This window comes from Manacus candei, unplaced genomic scaffold (assembly GCF_025592945.1).
Source record: "Manacus candei isolate 608988 ecotype Guabito, Panama unplaced genomic scaffold, ASM2559294v1 h1tg000076l, whole genome shotgun sequence".
Classification (NCBI taxonomy): Eukaryota; Metazoa; Chordata; class Aves; order Passeriformes; family Pipridae; genus Manacus; species Manacus candei.
The window spans coordinates 7,380,633-7,400,210 of record NW_026138124.1 but is presented as its reverse complement, the minus strand read 5'-3'; the positions used below and the strand labels follow the sequence as shown (position 1 = coordinate 7,400,210).

Here is a 19,578-nt window from a genome sequence, read left to right as displayed (position 1 = left end):
GCCGGGGGCTGCTGGTGTTCCCGGGCAGATGTTCCTGCTGGGACGGGGGAATAATGTTGTGTGGAGGTGAGGTCCTGGCTCACAGTGCTCCTGCAAACCCGGGAACTGGTGACCTCCCCACAGTCACTGTGCCCCCATGGGCTCCTTGCCCCAGACCTTTGTGGGTGTAGAGCCTTGTCCTGCTCCCACAGGGACAAATATGCAGCCAGGAGCCACCAAGGGTGGCTGGTGAGCTCTACTGCATGGCTCCTGTTATGGTGGGGGTGGTGACCACTGCAGGGGCACCCCAAAAGATTGGCACCCCAGGGGTTGGAGCAGGGCTGACATGGATGGAAGGCTCTGTCTGTCCCAGCAGCCAGGTTGGTGGCAGCAGCTCATCTCCCCCTGTCCTGCCACAGGAACCCTCTCCCAGCCCCACACACCCTTCCCTGTGCTGGGGGCCGGCTGGGTGGCTCTGGGGGTACCTGTCCTGCTTGGGGTCACCCAGTGAGCAGGAGCAGTGACAGCTGGCATGAAGTCGTCATGGGGGACTTTGCTGCAGTGATCTCCCAGGGGTAAAGATGGTTTCTCATTGCTTTCCAGACCCTCCATGTCCCCCCCAGACACAGGGCAAGACAACAGGCCCTGTCCTATGTGTCCTGCAGGGTGGCCCTGCAGATAGGCTGGGTGGGGACAGCTTGGCAGCCCCCAGCACATCCTTATCTGGAGCCAGACATGCTGACCTGGGCCAGCACGGCTGGTGGGAGGGCTGTGGCACACAGGGGTCTCCTGTGGCACCCAGGGGTCCCCTCACCATCTCTGTGATACCAGCCTGGGGGGACACTTGGGCCCCCTCTCTCCTGAAGGGCGCAAGGCCACAGGGCAGGGCTACCCTCAAGTGCTGTGTGTGTGCAGTGGGCAGTGGGGCTGGCGGGCACTGACTGGGATGGGGACAATCCCATGGGGCTGGCAGGGCTTGATGAACTCAGGGACACTTTGCCTGTTTTGCTGCTCTGTGTGCTGGGGGTGCCTGTGCCACAGTTTGGGGAGCACTACGGGCTCCAGGACACCTCTGGATCACCTCAGGGACCAAAACCAGGAGGGAACAATCCCTCACAGCCCCCGAGTCCCCCACATCCACATGTCTGGTGCCAGGGTGGCACCAAGGCTTGACCTTGTGCCACCTCCTACCAGGGTCTGGCCAGGCTGGGGTGATGCTGCCCCTGTTCCTGTCACCCAGAGGTGACAGCAGGTCTGGGGACACCTTGTGTGGCAGGGCAGGGTCCCCGATAGCCGGACGCTGCTGCTTATCGGGACCCCCACGCAGATGGTCCCAGCAGGGGGTTATCACCTCCCCACAGCCGACTTCCAGGAATGCCGGTGTGTCCTGGCACAAACAACCCAGCACAATGGCACAGCACCTGCTGCAGGATGTGGCCCTGGGGGGACAGACCGAGCTGGGGGACACAAATGACCAGGGTCATGCACAGGCAGGTGACACTCATGGTCAGGGGGTGCAGCCACTTGGGAACATGTGGCCAGGGGACAAGTATGACCAGAGTCATTCACAATGAGGGGACAGAGCCCTTGGGGACACGTGTGGTCGGGGGGGCCTGTCCTTGGGGACACACAGCTGGGGGATACCTCTCTGCAGGAGACACATACCCCTGGGAGGAGGGTGCACTCACACAGGGGATATGAACTCCCAGGATACTTGTTCCTGCAGGGAGCACATCTTATTTGGGGGGACACACTGCATGGGGACATGTCCCTCAAGGGACACAGCACTTTGGAGGTCACCCACCCCAGGGGGACACAGGCTCCTCACCTGGCAGTGCCTGTGCAGAGTGACTCCCTGAACCCACGTGTCCCACCACCACCATCCCAGGCCCCATCCCCATGGACTGCCACCCTGCCTCATCCAACACCACCATCCAGCAAGTGGCAGCCAGTTTGCAGTGGATAGCTCCCCATTTGGGTTCCCCACAGCTATGGGAAGGGACAATCCTGGTGACCACAGGGGTCAAGGCAGGAGGGTGGGGGATTTGTGGGGGCCACTCCTATACACTGAATGTATGGGGGGTGACCCCCCGCAAGCCCCTCATTCCCAACCCCCCCGTGGGCAATTGCAGGCTGGCAGGAGCTGCTTGGGGCTGTGCCCCCCCCCGGGCAAGAAGGGGTTAAGGGCCCTGTCCAGCTGTGCAGTGCAGATGTGAGATATGCAGATGAGGCAGAGCAGGTTTTATAAGGCGGGTACAGACCCAGCACCCCACAAAACCCCAGTGCCACCCCTATAGGTAGGTGCCACCACCTGGGGAGCTGCTCTCCTGCTCTGGAGTGATGGGATTTGGAATACCCCAGGAGGGGTTAGGGGAATGCTGGAGAGGGGATGCAATTGGGAGCCTTCACCCCACTCTGGAACAGTGGGACTGGAGGGCAGAGGTGGGATAGGGAATTGTTGGGGTCAGGAGACTGTTGGGAGCCCCTGCTCTTCTCTGGGGTGGTGGGAATGGGGGGACAAGGAGGGTGTAGGGGGATGCTTGGATGGGCAAGCCACTAAGAGCCTCCATCCTGCTTTAGGGTGGTGGGATTGGGAGGGATAATGAGGGAGTAGGGGGGTGATGAGGTGGGGAGGCCCTTGAGAGCCTCTGTCCTGCTGTGGTGCAGCAGGACCAGCGTGACAGGGATGGGGTGAGCAGGACAGCGAGGTGGGGATGGGGCGATCCTGGTGCTGTGCTCCCTAACCAAGCTCTCCCCGCCCAGGCTCCGCTCCCTGCTCCCTGTGCTGCCGCCGCTCCGAGCAGGATATCATCGTATACTGTAAGTTGGCTATGAGACACTACAGTATAGATGATGTACTCCCCGGGCTGCACCGACCACCCGCCCGCCAGGACACGGCGTGGGACCGCGACAGGGGGGCACCGGGGGCGGGGGGAGGCGGGTCTGGGATGTGGGACAAGTGTGCGGGGTGGGGAGGGTGGTGGGATGGGGCACCGCCAGGTGTGAGAAGCTCGGGGCACCTCCGGGGATCCGCGGCCGGCGGGGAAACCGTTACCATTACTGAGTTTAGTAATGGTAACGGTTCTGCCGACGGCCGGGCACGCGGCACGGAACGGGATGGCACGGCACGGACACGGAGATGGAGCGCCGGGATCGGGCACGGGACAATAAAAGGGGGGTTACAGCACCGCGTCTCTGTCTCTGCTTCTTCACCACGTCCCCCGGGGACTCCAGGCCCGGTGGAACTGGGTCACTGGGGTGGACTGGGGAGCTCGGGGGTGCACTGGGTCGCAGGGTGGGAGAGGGAATTTTGGGTGCATTTGGGTGTAACGGGGCACGGGGGTACCTTGGGGTGCGGTGTGGGCAGGGTGTTGGAGTGCAGGGGACAGTGGAGCCCGTTGGGTGTGTTGCAGGGAGCACTGGGGAGAACTGGGAGGCACTCCTGGATGTTGGGAGAGACTGGGGAGACCCAGGGAGCGTTGGGATGTAAGGGGAGCACTGGGAGGCACAGGGTTGCATTGAAGAGGGGAACTGGGAGCGCTGGGGCTCACTGGGGAGCACAGAGGAGTATTCAGATACATTGGGTGTGTTGTGGGGGGCACTGGGCATCCTGGGGTGCACTGGGATGGAGTGAGGAGGGTTGTAGGGAGAACTGGGACATACTGTATGCCCCAGGGCACTGGGGCTCACTGGACTGTGTGGTGGGAACACTGGGAGCACTGGGGGCACGGGAAGCACCGGGAACAACGGGAGCATTGACGTCACTGTGGGCACTGGGAGCACTGGGGGGAGTCTCTGGGGGCAGTGGCAGCACTGGGGGGGTCACTGGGATCACTGGGATCACTGGGAGCACTGAGGGAGCACTGCTCGGCGGGGCCGGCAGGGGGCGCGCCCCGCTCCCGCCATCCCGCCCAGTCCGCTTCCTTCCCATAACCCCGTGCGGCAGAGCGGCGCGCTGGCCCCGCCCTCCCCTCGTCTCTATGCTCCCGCGCGGCGCGCCAATGGGGGCGGGCGCCGGTGGCGCTTCCGGCGTGCCCCGCGGCGGGGCAATATGGCGGCTTCCATGGCCGCGGCCGTCGCCCGCGCTTTGCGCTGGGGCAGCGGGGCCGCCGCGACGGGGCCGCTCCTGCGGCGAATAGGTGCGGCGGGGCCGTGGGAGTGCTTGGGGGGGCGGCCGGGGACGTGAGGCGGCGAACAGGAGCGGGACGGGCGCTCCGGGGCTGGCCCAGAAGCCCTGTAGAGGCTGCGGGGCAGCAGCGCTGCCCAGGCGCTGCTGCGCGGGGAGGGAGGGGACAGCGAGATTTTGGGAAGTTTTCGGTACGTTTTCGGTATATGCAGTGTTTGCTGGTGGTGTCCTTCCAGGCTGCCTTCCGGGGAGCCGCCGGAGCGGGAACTGGGAGCTGGGAACTGGAGCAGCGCTGGGCAGGATCCTGAGCGTCCCTGCCCGCTGGAACGGGAGCAGCTCGGCGCTGGGCAGCTTCCTGGGCATCCCCGCCGAGGCACCGCCCACCCCCCTGGGCCAGCACCCGCCACCCGTGGCCACCAGCAAAGGTGAGGTGGTGCCCGGTGCTGCCCCTCCTGGACAATCCCGACCCGCCCAGGGGGTTTAGCAGCGCTCAAGTCCCTCCTTTCCCCGGCAGAGGAGCAGAAGCGGCTGTTGCAGCACCGGCCCGACCAGCCCAAGAACCCCAAGGTGCTGAGGATCGCCATCATCGGCGCCCCCAACGCCGGAAAATCCACGCTCTCCAACCAGCTCCTGGGCAGGAAGGTGAGGCTGGGCTGGAGCAGCAAGTTCAGGCTGATATATTGCCTTTTTTTTCTTTTTTTTTTTTTTTCCATATTCTGGCTGAGTAACATGTTTAATTTCCTGCAGGTTTTCCCAGTTTCCAAGAAGGTTCACACGACCCGGTGCAAAGCCAGGGGTGTCATCACACACGAGGACACACAGCTGGTGAGCTCCCAGAGCTGCTCCTGCCTGGGGCACTGGGCATTGTGAGCCAGAAAGGGCAGGGTTTGCTCATCTCTGTCCTGTGGGATCGCTCCTCGTTGCACAAATACGAGTTTTACCCTGACCACTAACCACAGGCAAACTTACAGGATCTGTCTTTCCTCTTTCTAGATCATTCTGGACACACCTGGCCTTACTAATCCATTAAAAGTCAAAAGGTATCACCACTGGAGTGGGGAGAGGGAGGCTTCTGCCTGTCAAGGGTTGATAAAACCAGAATGTGATTTTTCATTGTGCAGAGTTTGTAAAATAGGAGCAACAGGAATGTGTATTTTTAGCCTTATTTTACCTCATTTATGGTTGCAATTTCAGTAGCACACAGAGCCTGTGACATCCCTGTCGTGTTTGGTTCTGCATATGTAACAAGGGATGTCACAGCCCCTAAAACAGCTTTGTGGCATCTGAGATGAGGGAAAACTCTGGTTTTTTCCCCCACTTTGAGGGGAAGGAACACAATTGTAGCTAAGTGTGTCTGGCTGACTCATTTTCATGTACCTTTCAGACATAATTTAGAGAAAGCCATGCTGACAGACCCATGGGACAGCATGAAACATGCGGATTTAGGTGGGTCCTCAACTCCTCTTGGAACAAACCAAACCCTTTTCTGCCACACAAGTTTACAGCTGTGGTGTCTGAGTGCTTGCTGAGCAGCCCTGTGAGTGTGAGCTAGGAGGGAAGGGCAGAGAAAAGATTTGGAATGTTGAGCTGAGGAGTGGATAAGGACTGCCTGGTGCCGAGGGGGGGCAGCTTGGGTTAATAACTGGGCTTGGATGTTAAGTTTTAGCACGTGTGATGTCATTTTGATGGCAGGTGTAAACAGCATTTTAGTGTTTTACCTATTAAAACTCTTCTTTTTGTGATCTCCTGTGGAAGAGAGAGAAGGAGCAGGAGGAGGGGGGTGACCACAGACTCTAAAGCTGCAAGTGAACATTCTGGAAAAGGCAGGTTCATCCTATTTCCCTCCCTCTCTCCTGGCAGTTCTGGTTTTAGTGGACGTGTCAGATCACTGGACAAGGAACGCTCTGAGCAGAGAGGTGCTGAAGTGTCTGTCAAGGTTTCCCCACATCCCCAGTGTCCTGGTCCTGAACAAGGTAAATCCTGCTCATTCTTCCTGCCTTCTTCAGACACCACCTGACAACAGCAGCCATGGTTTTTTGGGTCCTTGATGTGTTAAAGGACACTGGTTTCCCCCTCTGCTCCAGCATGTTGCAGTGTGTGTGTGTACATGTTGCATGCACTGGTGCTGTGCTGCAGCCTGGCGTTTAAATCCACCTGGGAAGAGGAGCTGGAGTGGGGTTGGCCAGACAGAATCTCAGCAGAGCTGACAGTTTCTCAGCATTTGGACAAACTGTGCTGGCACTGGTGACACACTCCTGGTCACCAAACTGTCCTGTCCTATTGCAGGAGCCTTGTCCTGCAGCAGCTACTTCCCTGAGTGATTTATTCTGGCTCCTTTAGATCCAGGGCCCAGCTGCTCAGCTCATTTAGGACAAATCCTGACACCTTTCTCTGACTTTAGGTGGACATACTAAAGAAGAAGTATCTCCTGCTGGACATAGTAACTGACCTAACAGAGGGAATTGTAAATGGAAAGAAACTGGAAGTGAAATCTACATTTAAAGCTGATTCCAGTTCTTCAGCCAAGCCTCCTCTTCAAATCACTCAGGCTTTTCCTCCTGGGAGCAGGGCCCCAGAGTCTCCCTGTCGGCAGGAAACGGATCAGGCCCGGGAAGGCTCTGGTTTGGACAACAGCAGTGGTGTGAGGGATGCTAAATCCAGCCCTATCACAGAGGAAGCCCAAGGGCCAAAGCACTATGGACAGAAGGATCTAAAAGATATGAAAGGCTGGCCAAACTTCCGGGAGATCTTCATGCTGGCAGCTCGCAGTGGGGAGGAGGTGGATACACTCAAGGTAACTCTGAGCTTGTGTCACACCTTGAGACTGGTGTGGGACCCCAGCACTTCATCCTGAGCTTAATCTCCTGTGAGGAAGTAGCAGAGCTGCTGTTCCTGGCCTGGGATGGGGGGAAAGTGTTGTGTGTCAATGTGGGGATATGTCTGTATTGCATTTCCAGAGTTTTCTGTACAAAACTCTCATTTGGAGCTCTCCAAAAAGCAGCTTGCTCAGAACAATGACTACCCACCATTCATTCTTTCAGCTCCAGAGGTGCTGTGGGCTTTTGTAACTCACACAGACGGCTCTAGGGAGGGGTGACCCTTTGGCAGGGCAGGAGTTTCAGAGCTTCCTTTTCTCCTTTCCCTGCCAAAAATACCAAACTCCTGCTCTGGTGCCAGGCCAGCAGCAGTGCCCTCGCTGCAGAACGAGCACAGAGGTGTTGGCACCATGCAGGTGGTACCTGACAGCTGATTGGGGGTGTGTGTGTTGTGCCCACAGCAGTACCTCCTGATGCAAGCCAAGCCAGGCCCCTGGGAGTTCCACAGCGATGTCCTGACCAACCAGTCACCTCAGGAAGTCTGTGACAACATCATCAGGGAGAAGGTCCTGGAGTACCTGCCCTTGGAGGTGCCCTATGGCGTGACTCAGGTGGGAAGTGTGCACAGGCAGATCTGCCCACGAGCTGTTTAACTGGAAACATTGGGCTGTGTGATGAGAATCCCTTCATTTGGATCTGTGGAATCTGGGGTGACTCAATATTTGCACTTCAGGTGCTGTGAGGCCCTCCATGTGCTGGTGTCTCCAAGGGAGTGGTCTTTGTGGTTCCTGAGGGTTTTCCAGGATTGCTAAGTGCACTCTTGCTGTTGCAGGTGACAGAGATGTGGGAGGAAGGAGAATGTGGGGAGCTCCTCATCGTGCAGAACCTCTTGGTCCCAAGGAAGGCTCATATGGTGAGCGATGGAAGAGAGTCGGGGCACTGGGGAGGGTGAAGGGAGGTTCCCTTATTCCAGCACATGTGCATCCTTGCTGTGATCCCCTCTCCCCCTCCTTTGGGAAGAGCCACATGTCTGACACAGACTATTCAATAGTAGCTTACACCTCCCTGGAGTAGCCCATGGTTTGATCTTGGCATCTCCCTTGCTGCTTGTGGCCGTGTTGTCCTCCTTGGGTGATTCCTCCCTGCAGCTGGGCAATGTAAGGATGAGTCTGATGATGTCTTCTCTGGGTTTTAATGCAGAGGATGTTGATTGGAAGAGGAGGGAAAGTCATCAGCAGGATTGCTCAGGAGGCTGGGCAGGACCTGATGAACGCTTTCCTGTGTGACGTCCGCTTGAAGCTCAGGGTGGAGGTGAAGAGTTGAGTGTTTTAAGAGCCCCTGAACTCTCTGATCATCTGGAGAAACAGATCCTATATTCCCCTGCGGATATCTTGGCACCTCTGTTCAGTCCAGAAACAGAGGATAATGGACTTAATATAGTGGGCTGAAGTGGAATATATTATTCTTTGAGAGAATGCCCCAAACTGCAGTAGATCTTCAGATTCTCTACTGCACCTGGCCTTGTGGAAGCTGGGATGGACATCAGAGAACCAGCTGCACCCATGGTTCTGCATTTACAGAGCTGCCATCCACCTCTTTTGGGCTGTGTCCTTCATTCTTGCTCACAGGTTTTTATACCTGGAAGTTCAGGAGCATCTCCTGTCTTTTAGCAGACACAGGGTTGCAGTGAAGGATGATTAGCACACATTTTTCTTCTCTTCTGAAGGCTGAACTACTCCAGTGTGATCACACAGGAGGAACACGCTACCCCAGCCCACACTATGGTCTTACATTGGCTTTGCTCCCTGCCCTGTTGAAGTTCATGAGTGTAGGGGATCAGTTTAAGGGATTTGCTGGCAGCTGAAACATCTGTAATGCCTGAAGGGCTTGTCTGTCGTGCAAAACCAGCATGTTCCCACTTTTTAGGAATTTGAATACTTTATTGCACCAGAGTTATTTCAAAGCCCTTATTCTTTGTACCAAGGCTGCAGATACAAACATAGAAACTGTTGCAGCTTAAGAAAAGCCCAAAGTGGGAACAGCAACAGGTTCTGCAGCTCGGGGGTAAGGGGTTGGGGATGGAGAGTAACTGGCACGGATGAGGCTGGAGGAGCAGGGCTGGACCAGTGAAGGAGATGCTGTTACCATTCTGAGCTGCTGAAGGGTTCTGGAGTGTGAGATATCTCAAAACCGGGTTGGGAAGCCTCCACGGAGTGTCCTTCCTTGTTTCCCAGGATGTAGGGGCTGCTGTGGTCCCTTAAACGCTGCTCTCCAACTTTTGTATTTTCCTTGCAATAAAATGAGGTCTCAGCACAAGTCATTGTTCTCTCCTTTCTTCCTCCCTGGCATCAAGACCTCACAGCCATCACCTTCCCTCCGTTTTATTCCAACCCAAAGCTTTTATGTCATTCCTCCTCCCCAGCTGAGCTTAGATCCCATTTCCTGAGCTACGGCATCTGAAGGTTACACCCTGTAGGGGAAAAAAGCTGGGTAAGTGCGGTTGGAGGTGTCTCAAGGGCTGGGGTACAAGAGCAAGGCTGTGCCCTCTGTGTGGCCACATCTTGGGAGCCTCAGGGTTTCACTGTGCTGCCGCAGAGCATCCCAGGCTGCTTCCAGGCAGGAGAAGGGATGGATCCGAGTGCCCAGAACAACAGCCAGTCCTGGGGGCAATGGAAGTGAGCCCAGCATGGGAAGAGGTGAAGTTTTGTGCCTTCCTGACTTGCAGCTCCTTAACGAGCTTTGATTGTTAGGTTAATTATCCCATCTTTCCCCAAAGGGAACCAGAGCGCAGGGTACTCTGACTGCCTCCGGGCGATGGCGAGGACACTGCTGAGGCCCCCTTGGTGTGGGCAGCGTTGGGGCCGTGGTGGAGCCCCCTGTGTCCCCCCCCCCCACCTTCATAATCCTTCCTTATCTATGTCCCTTTCTATGTCTCTCCATGTCCCCCCATATGTCCCTCCCATGCTCCTCTGTATGTCCCTCTCATATCCCTCACTATGTCCCCCTGTGTCCCCTCCATGTTCCCCCTTCCCCCCGTGTTCCCCTTTGTCCCCCCCATGTCCTCCCTATGTCCCCTTCATGTCCCGCCGTGTCCTCCCTTCGTATCCCCCCGATGTCCCCCACATGTCCCTTCTGTGTCCCTCCCATGCTCCCTACTATGTCCCCCCCGTGTCCCCCCGTGCGTCCCTCCCATGTCCCCTCTATGTCCCCCCCGTGTCACCCCGTGCGTCCCTCCCATGTCCCCTCTATGTCCACCCCGTGTCCCTCCCATGTCCCCTCTATGTCCCCCCTGTGTCCCTCCCATGTCCCCTCTATGTCTCCCCCGTGTCCTCCCTGTGTCCCTCCCATGTCCTCTCTATGTCCCCCCCGTGTCCCCCCGTGTGTCCCTCCCATGTCCCCTCTATGTCCCCCCGTTTTCCCCCCCGTGTCCCTCCCATGTCCCCTCTATGTTCCCCCCGTGTCCCCCCCGTGTCCCTCCCATGTCCCCTCTATGTCCCCCCATGTCCCTCCCATGTCCCCCCCGTGTCCCCCCTCCCCGCTGCGCTGCCCGCAATCTCCGCCAGGGGGCGCCGCGGCGCTGCCCCCTCTCCCCCCTCCCCTCCCCTGCCCGCCGTGCCCGTGGCCGCGCGTGCGCGGGGCGGGGCGGGCGGGGGCGGCTGCGCAGCCAGGAGGGTCGGCCCGGGCGGCGGCGGCAGCGGCGGCGGCAGCGGCGGCGGCGGGGCCGGGCGGGCACAGCGGCGGCGGCGCCATGAGGCCCGGGCAGGGGCTCCGAGAGTAAGTGCGGCCACGGCGGGAGGGCGCCGGCCACGCCGACACCTTCTCCTGCTTCTCCTCCTCCGCCGCCTCTCCCTCACAGCGCGGCGGGACCGGCTGCCCCCCCCCCCCCCCTCCGCCCTGCTCCCCATTGTCCTTCCCGGGTGTCCCCTCCCCCCTGCCGCTGAGGGATCACCAGTGTCGCGACCCGCGTCCGTGTCGCGACCCACCCCCCCCTCTGTCGCGACATCCGCCTCCCCGGGGTGTCCCCTCCTCAGCGCCCAGGCCCCTCGGCAGCCCCTGAATGCCTGCCCCGGGTACCACACACGCGGCCCGGATCGCGATAGTGCGCCAGCCATCGCGATAGAAGTGCCGTCAGGGGAGAGGGGGGATTGCGGTCGCAGTGCGAGCACATCCTTTGTGTGATTCTTTCCCCAAGAAAAGTGTCCTTTTGCGAGAGAATCGCAAGCTGGTCTGGGTTGGAAGGGACCTTAAAGACCATCTCTCGTCCCAGTCCCCCCGCCATGGGCAGGGCACAGATATCGTCAGTAAATCATCCGTCGTTTTTATTCCCTACCAACCGATTTTTAAGCGTCTTAAGAAGAAGAAGAAGAAGGAGAAAACTGCAGAGCTGGACTCCTCTGTTCTCAGTCCACTCGTGCAGCAAAGTGTTGAAATGGTTTTGGTTCTGCAGCGTGTGAACCTCCCCGAGCAGCACCTGCGAGAGCTCACGGACGCCTCACCCTCCCTTGGTATCACCTCTCATCACTTGCTACAAGTTTAGGGTAAATCACAGGTGCAGGTTAATCAGTTCAGCCATAATTTGTTCTACTCGCTTCTTAGCACGGTCCTTAATTTTCTCTCTAACCACAGTCTCAAGAAAACATAAGTTCCTTGGGAAAACTTTTTGCAGCAATACTTTTTTCCCCTCTTTATTGCATAGACCCGGTTCTTTGTCGCCCCGGTCGCTGTGGGAGAGGAGGGAGCTGGGAGCTTTCAGGAGGATGAGGTTGGGTTCCTGAGTGATGTCATTTGTGCTGGAGCAACGGTGGTGACTTTGTGATGGAGTAAATCCTCCTGGACGTGTCAGGGCTTCCTGACTCTGTGTGTGTGTGTGTGCGTGTGCAGCGGAAACTTCATCTGATTCAGCAGCTGACTGAGAAAATCCCGTGCTCGGTGCTACACAGGCATTGAGGGAACAGAGTGATGATAGTTGCATTTTCCTTTCAGTGTGTGTATTTTCTGGTCAGGGGTTTTTTTTCAGCCTAAGAATTTGAACTTGCTGGAGTCTGTTCATTTAAGTAGGTACATAAAGCAGTAGGTAGTAGCTCTTGAAGGGTCTTAGAGATATTAGAGGTGGAGAGAGCAGGGAGTGAAGGATGCAGGGAGAGTGTTGAGGTGCTTTTGGTGTCCTGTAAAGTCATTTCAGAGGGTCTGGAAACTTGGGGGGGGAAAGCAATGATAAAGAAAGGAAACTTGAAAGCAGATGAACTCACTATTAATTTTTAGCAGGGGAAGGTTTGGATCAAAAGCAAGTAAGAGAGCAAACAGAGGTCAAGATTTGAAATTAACACAGGATCTAAACTTCCATGGAAAAATGTTCCCATAAAAGAGAGGGTGTACATTTCCTAAATGATATTTACTCTGATTAGACTTTCTGAGGTGAGGAAATCAGAACTGACCCTTGTCTGGGGAGCTGGAGGATCAGTTGATGAATTGGCTGTAACTTACAGGCATCGCTTCAAGTATTTTCAATATTTCTCAACTATTTTAAGAAGCTGTATAGAGTTCCAGCCCAAGCAGCCTGATAGTCTGGAGAGAGGAAGGATGCGTATTGCTGGAGCAAGAATTAAGCAAAAATAGATAAATCTGACATAATGGATGACAAGGGAAAGCTGATTGCTGAAAGATGCTGGCATGCTCTGTTCCTGCATGCTTGGCATGTATTCTGTTGTGTTACATGGCTTTTGAAGTGTAAAAAAAAAAGAAAGAAATCTCATTTTGTGCTGAGATAAAAGAAAAGGCAGGTGCTTAAATTCTGCTAGGGATCAGCTTTGATACTGACATGAAGTGGTGACCTCGCTTGTGTTTACGCCTCTGTCACTTTGTGAACTTCTCAATTGAATAAATAATTCACTTAGCACCAAATAAATGCCATTTTAGAAGATGGTATTTTTGATCCCCTTTTCACTCCACATTGCAAACAATTTCACACTTTTTCTGCTTGAGCACAGCCTGGGGTGCTATTTCTGTTAATAACATTAAAAATATGTTGGAGAATGTCCATGTAGTATTGGTTTTTTCTCCAAATGCAAAATTAAGGAACCTTTGTGTTCTCTGCAGCTTGGATATTTGCCTTCGTTTAAGTCTTATTTGTATTTGTTTCAAGTTGTCCTCTGATAGATGAGCTTTTATATCTGTGCTTCTGGGAGCTGTTACCAGATCAAGAGGAGAAGTAAGAATTTCTGTCAAGGACTGAAGTATCTGTGTTTCACAGAAGCTCTGACTGCTGTGTGATGTGCAGGAGCCTCAGCTTGTGTCCTCTCCAGCACCTGCTGAAATGCCTGGGTGTGGGATAGAAACTTTTATAGCTGTCTCCAGTACAACACTTTTCCACGTTGGTTTGTCCATTCATCTCTATTTTTCTTCATTTTTGACCTTGACTCATTACTGGCCAGCACATGGAAATGGGAGGGAAGGAGGTAGAGGTGTTGCTCTGGCTGCCCCCACCCCAAAACCTTCATCACCAAAACATTTTATATCCTATATGCTGCTACCTCTTCAGTGAGGTAACAGTGAGGGGAGTCACTGATCTGTGAAGTGTGAGATGCAGTAATGTCCATTCTGTATTTCTCTAAAGCTTGGTAACTTCCAGGATTCTGGGATTTATGGGATTGCTAAATACACCACTGAGCACATAGCCACAGCCTGACTTGTTCGAGTTATTTAACAGACGATCAACACTTTTAAATAATTGCTTTAAGAACATGTAGTTCAGTGAAATGCTACACCCAGCAGGTGAGTAACAGGTCACTCCATTGTGCTGTACACTGTAACCAGGACCTGCTGACTCCTCTGAGGCTGTTTTTTGGGTAAGATACTCCTAAGGATGAGTAAAGGTTTTGCAGTTTTCTCCATCTGCAATGGGTGTATCCCCCATTTTTCAGTATTTTAAATGCTTTCGAACTGGGGATTGAAGTGAATAATTGAGATTTTTATTCCTTGTGTGGTATGCCACATTCCCATTTTCCCATTGTATTTTGTGACTCCTATGACTGTGAATGCTAAAATGAGTTTGTCGCACTATTCATCATTTTTCTTTCTAAACAAAATTGCTTTCCAAGTACTGACAGAACTCCTGAACAGCCTTTCTGCTGATGGACATCCAGAAAAGTTGTTCTGAACTTCACCCAAAGGTATTTTTCCAAGGGGTTGTATTCTTTCAAAAGCTGATCTTGCTATCCAAACTAGGCATAGCTTGGCCTCAGTTTGCCTGCACCTGGAGCTGACAGAGACTGCTGTGTTCATCAGCTGCTGGTTTCAATGGTTTTATTAATTTGGTTTAAATGGACACTTAAAAAAACAGTGACTGTAACCTATGGATGATCCGTGGCTGGTCTGACTTTGTAGACCCTGCAGACTCCTTTTCCTTAATTTGGGACATTCTGTCTGGGTGTCTCTCCATGCCACCCTGTTCATTTTTTATTTGTTACATTGTTGCTATAATTATTCCCCCATCGTGCTCAGGAATTATGCTTCATTTACATATTCTCATTGCTTGACTCGTTTATGCCGTGTTTGAAGATCAGTCCAAGTTTCCAGGGTTTGTGAAGAAAATGGTGATATTTTGCTATTGGAATAATTTCACAGGAATTGACTACAGCGTGGCCCTGGTAGGGAATAGTGGGGGTGTAGCACTCAGGGGGTGTGTGCAGGAATGAAAACTGGGAGGGATTTTTAATGTGAATTTCCAAGTCCCGTGCAGCGATTCTGGAGTGCTTGGAATGTGCGGAGCAGTGGAATGTCTGGTTTGTTGATGTATTTAGAGATAACTGAGCTGCTCCAGGCTTTTAAATAGATGCATTGATGGGTGTACCACGGGGAAACGTGTTAGAAAACAGGTTCTCTGTAAATGCAACACATTTGAGACAAACCCTTAAGTATAATTCTGCTGAATTAGGTGTCAGATCCTGCCTCCAGCAGGAGTGGGCTCTGCAGCATCCTCGGCGTGCAACGAGCGCGAATGTTTAATTTTTTACGATGCCTGTAGTAACGTGAGGTAGAAAAGGTGAACCGTGAAAGTGAAGCTATTTTTAGTATTTAAAAAAAAAAAAAAAGGCAGTCAAAAAATGATCTACTAAGTGATACATTGCTGACGTCTGTAGCGCAGCCAACCCAATTAAGGTGCCGTATATTGTTTCCAGCAGGATTCTGATTGTTTCTAATTTGGGAACCACGCGAGAGCAAGTGGAAATAGGTGAAACGCCGTGCTCTGCTCTTCAGGGTGGATCCAGCATCCAGTTGTGCTCTCTAATTTCACTTCTCGTACTGGGACAATCTCCCTGGCCTGGCTAAGATGGAGCCACGGGCAAAAAAAAATTCCTACCTGTTTTTATTGGTAAAACATCACGTAAGTCAGTGTTGAGCACTGTGGATTCTTCTTTCATTTCCTGACCCCGGCGTATCCTTTGCTGTATCCTGCTCTCCCTCTCCTTGCCTTGATGTTAAACTTGGAGCATGCATGTTGGAGGATGTGAGTCTCACAGTCCTGCCTTTTCCTGTGGCTTTCCCTTGCCACTCATTTTGTTCCCTCTCTGTTGGCAGTTCCTGCACACAAAATGCTCTGAAAAATGTCATACAGTGACTGTCTTGAGCCAATACTGTATGTGTGTGTATATATATATATATATATATATATATATATATAAAATGTATTGGATGGAAATAGCATAGTAAGAACCTTTTTCAAAAAAGAAATTATGCAGGTGCTCCCACTCTCCAAAGTAAACTTCCTCCTCTGCTAATCTTTTTTTAAACCTGGAATGAAAAAAACCCCATGTATTCTTAACATCTGGAAAGGGGAGCCCTTCATGCCTCCTTTATTATTCTTTTATCCAGTATTGTTCTTCGTTCACCCTTCTTTTCAGGCACTGTTTTTCTCAATTTTTTGTCTTACAAGCTTGAGGAATGTCGTGTGCTTTGGCTTTGTTGCAGACAGGGAAAATTAGGGATTTGCTTGCCCTTCACTTCCAGCTCATTAGTCTATTTTGATTCTGGGTTGGTTTTATTTCTTCAGCTACAGCAAAGCCCTCAGCTTTTGCCTGGAACGGGTGATGTATTCCTGGAACCGGTAATTTGTGCATCCTTTGACTTTAAACTGTTCACAACTCTGCTGAGCCTTTGTGAATGAGCGTGGAGGAAAATCAATATGTGAAAAAGCTGGAGCAGGGGAGGGAAAACAGCTTTTTCCTGGTCACACTATCGCCTGATTTAGTTTTTGTGTCTGTGAACTCTTCAGTGTTTAAATTTAGGAATGGATTGTTTTGGAACAAGTCACTTTTTAGATCGTTTCCAGGAGAATTTGTGTGTAATTTAATCCCATTCAGGTTTGCTGCTCTGATCTACTTGTTCCACGAGACTTCAGGTTCTCTCTCTCCCTGTACCTCTCCCACTATTTTCTACAAATCTGCTGGGGTTTTTTCCAGTCAAAACTTCAGCAGCATTTATGAATCCTGTTATATCTTTTCAGTTCCCTGTTTCTAGTCATTAACAAAGTGATGTTTGTTAAAATAGCCTGAACGTTTGAAAACTGTAACTTCAATGTCTCTGAAGCATTTCATAAGTGATTGTTATTTAAACACTCTAGAAATGGAATGCGTGTACTTCAGAAATTAGCCTGAATAATATCTTTAATATTTCTGCTGTATATTCTCTTGTATTTACTGTGAATTTCCAACACAGCTTAGTTTAATATTTCAGGGTGTCTTTTTAGTTACAACTTATCAATGAAGTTGCTGATTAAGAACCAAAAGAAGTCTCAGAATGTGACAGTCCGACATAACATTTCAACCAGTTAAATTTGAAGTCGAGACAGGAAAGAATTAAGATTTTTCCATACTTCCATCTAGTGTGCATGAGGGAAATTGCATCCACGGTTAAAATCCCAGATATTCTCTGCTGGCAGTTCCAGTTGGGCAGGGATCATCTCATCCATTGGTCTTTGTTAAGCAGTAACTGCTGATAAACTGTGTGGCATCCCAGGGCTGACAGGTTTTAGTTCCAAGTATTTATGTGGCGGTACCTTTGCGATGTCCATAAAATGGCGACGCCTGAAGTTTAAGAAAAATCACCTTTCACCGTGTGGTGTTCGTGCTCTCCTTCAGTGTGTTCTGCTCTATTTACTTGTCACTCTGTGCTAGAATTTCAGCTGCTTGATTTATGAATTATTGCTATTGAAATAAAATTAAAGTGGCTGTTCAGTTATTTAAGAGCCAATTAAATCTGATTTTATTCTGATGTAACATTTGCAGTGAAATGGCATAAAATGCAGTCTGTGGAGGAAAGTTAGGTCTAAAAATGGTTAGTGTTTATTTTTTATAATCTGTACTTTCGACAGCCTGTCTTGCCCAATGAAATCCGTTGCAATCTCACAACAGTGAGTGTAGATGTTAGAAGTTGCTCTGTATAAGGAAATAAAACAGGTTTGGTGTTTCCCGTGATCCTGTATAAACCTTTAGTCGTGGCTGCTGGTTGGAGAACACATCCATCCAGAAGAAAGAAATTTCCCTTGATTGCAGTACTTTTGGACAATAGAATTTATTTACCAGCCTTTGGTGACTTTGAAAGGTAGAAACAAAGGGTCTTCTGGGGCGGACTCAAATCATGGGTTGTGCTGTCTTGAGGGCTCGGCGTTAATATTAGTTGAGTTTGCAGTATCAGATTGTGCTAATTACTGCGAGGTCCCCGCTCACAGGGGACGCTCAGGACGAGGTGCTTTGAGAAGTGCAGCCCAAGGACCTCGTTCATGCGTGACGGGCAGAGATGGGTCGTTTGTTGCATGGTATTGGGGAGCCAAGTTCACTCTTAAAAGATCTGCCGGGGCGTGGACGTGCCGAAAATCACCAGAAAATACCCTGCCAAGCCTTACAGTCCTGTATTTTGTTAGCAGTAAATACACCAAGGAGTAAATACACCAATGAACAGGTAGCCTTCATTATGTGTGGCAATTAAAACATGTCTCTTCATTGTGGTATTTCTTCTTAGGGGAAATGGCAGTGCCAATCCCAGTTTTATTTTGACAATTTCACACCATACATTATGTCTTCTGTGGGCTGGGAGAGCGCTGGCTGAGGCTATTTCGATATGAGGAGTCTGGTTTGCCTTATTTTTTATTAAAAATAAATCATATTGATGCGGATCTAATTTTATTTGGGACTAGACAAGCCTGCACTAGCCAGCTCTCAGGTTTGTGGCGTCTGTCTCCAACAAGATCACAGATACGGAGAAAATGATTTATTTTAGTATCCAGTGCTTAGATAAAACTCTGGTTTTGTGCAGATGGCATTGAAAGGATAACACATAGCTCAGACAAATTTGTATAAAGCACTATATATTTGTACCAGAATCCAAATCTTCAGTACATCAGTAATATTGAGATTTATATTATTATTCTAGTCTTGGGTTTTTTAGACCCAATTCCTTAGAATTAATTGCTGCATGTAGAGGTTGGTGTACTTTAGTTTGGCTGCTCCCTGCATCTTGGTGGGGTGCTTCCAGCTTCACCCCAAAGAGGTTGGGAATTGTGTGGTTGATACTGGAGAATGCTTTGGGGTTTTGGGATGGAGGATGTTCAGAGCAGTGCAGAGCAGGAGCGTGAGGATGCTCAGCTCTTTGGAGAGGGTTGGAGACGGTGCAGGTGTTTGGGAGGTACCTGCTCCTCCCTCAAAGGCTTTTATAAAACACTTTAGTAGAGCACGATCAAATCCAGACAGCGGCACTAATTCTAAATAAGTGTTTGCTAAACAACATTAATGGATTTAAAATGTTTTTAGGAATAGTTATTAGTCCTTCAGTCTCGTATGGTGAAGGGAGTTTTGTCTCAATGGGGGGCTGCCATTTTAATGCTTCCTGGCAGGAGGCCTATTTTGATCATGCAAATTAGGTTGGAAAAAGTAGGCTAAGCCATTAAAAAGTAGGAGAGATCATGAAATTTTAAATTTTTAAGGTGACTGTTTTTCTAATTATTAACATTTTTGTTATCATCGTTTACGTATGTCACTTCATTTTCCTTAATTCTCATGTCCTCATCCCTTAACTCTGACAACCTCAGTGCCAAGTTACTCCTGCATCCACTGCTCAAAATGGAAGCTGTAGTCCGTTGGCTGTTATATTCCCAGCAAGGTGCTTGGAAATATTGCCACACGATGTGTTTTGTTGTATAATTAGAAATGTGGATACTGCCTTTTTTCTTGCACCATGATTAATTTTTTTCCTATTCCGTCAACATTAATAGGGACTGAAGGTTAAACTTGGCTTACATAAACTCTGGGTATTTGCGGGATGCTCGTTGGCAAGGGGGTTCATTCTGGAAGTGGGAAAGGGGCACATGTGAGCATGGGCGAGGGTTGGAGCCGGTGTCCAGAAGACTGGATCTCAGATGGGAAGATGCTGGGATTTTCACCAGGGTCTCTTCAGGGGCTCCACCTTTCCCACCAGTTCCTGGCCGGGGGGGACAGAGTAACCATGACACTGATGGAATGACATCCCGCTGGGGTGTGGGGCAGAGCCCCCTGCAGCCTCTGAGGCACATGGATCCTGTGGCCACCATCCTGCAGGAGCACTGCAGCCCATCCCTCACATCCCGCTCCTCCGGGCAACGAGTACATCGGCAAAATAAGTGTCTTG

The 19,578-nt window shown here is 51.6% G+C and overlaps 2 protein-coding genes across 8 annotated transcripts in view; both read left to right on the top strand.

The window, feature by feature from the left end:
- Positions 1-3,980: 3,980 nt before the first annotated feature.
- On the top strand, positions 3,981-9,237 carry ERAL1 (Era like 12S mitochondrial rRNA chaperone 1). Its single transcript, XM_051809355.1, has 11 exons — positions 3,981-4,118; positions 4,342-4,530; positions 4,620-4,747; positions 4,853-4,930; positions 5,099-5,145; positions 5,490-5,551; positions 5,966-6,078; positions 6,507-6,899; positions 7,383-7,532; positions 7,754-7,834; positions 8,122-9,237. Exons 1-11 carry the CDS (start codon positions 4,031-4,033, stop codon positions 8,242-8,244), a joined length of 1,452 nt encoding a protein of 483 aa, XP_051665315.1. The 5' UTR covers positions 3,981-4,030; the 3' UTR covers positions 8,245-9,237.
- Positions 9,238-10,593: 1,356 nt separating this feature from the next.
- Positions 10,594-19,578, top strand: part of FAM222B (family with sequence similarity 222 member B) — a 36,465-nt gene continuing 27,480 nt past the window's right edge. Inside the window, exons 1-2 of one of the 7 annotated variants that reach the window (XM_051809212.1) lie at positions 10,607-14,090; positions 15,102-15,304. Coding sequence is in view for 1 of the 7 variants with exons in the window: in XM_051809216.1 (XP_051665176.1) it covers positions 11,351-11,426 (76 nt within the window). In the remaining 6 variants the exon portion in view is untranslated. Of the gene's footprint in view, positions 15,305-19,578 lie in introns of all 7 variants that reach the window. The other 6 variants (XM_051809213.1, XM_051809214.1, XM_051809218.1 and 3 more) reach the window with 6 other exon arrangements.

Coding starts and splice junctions, on each gene's coding strand:
- ERAL1 (XM_051809355.1), top strand. CDS start 4,031: ATGGCGGCTTCCATGGCCGCGGCCGTCGCCCGCGCTTTGCGCTGGGGC. Junction 4,931..5,098: donor CACACGAGGACACACAGCTG/GTGAGCTCCCAG, acceptor TCCTCTTTCTAG/ATCATTCTGGACACACCTGG. Junction 6,079..6,506: donor GTGTCCTGGTCCTGAACAAG/GTAAATCCTGCT, acceptor CTCTGACTTTAG/GTGGACATACTAAAGAAGAA.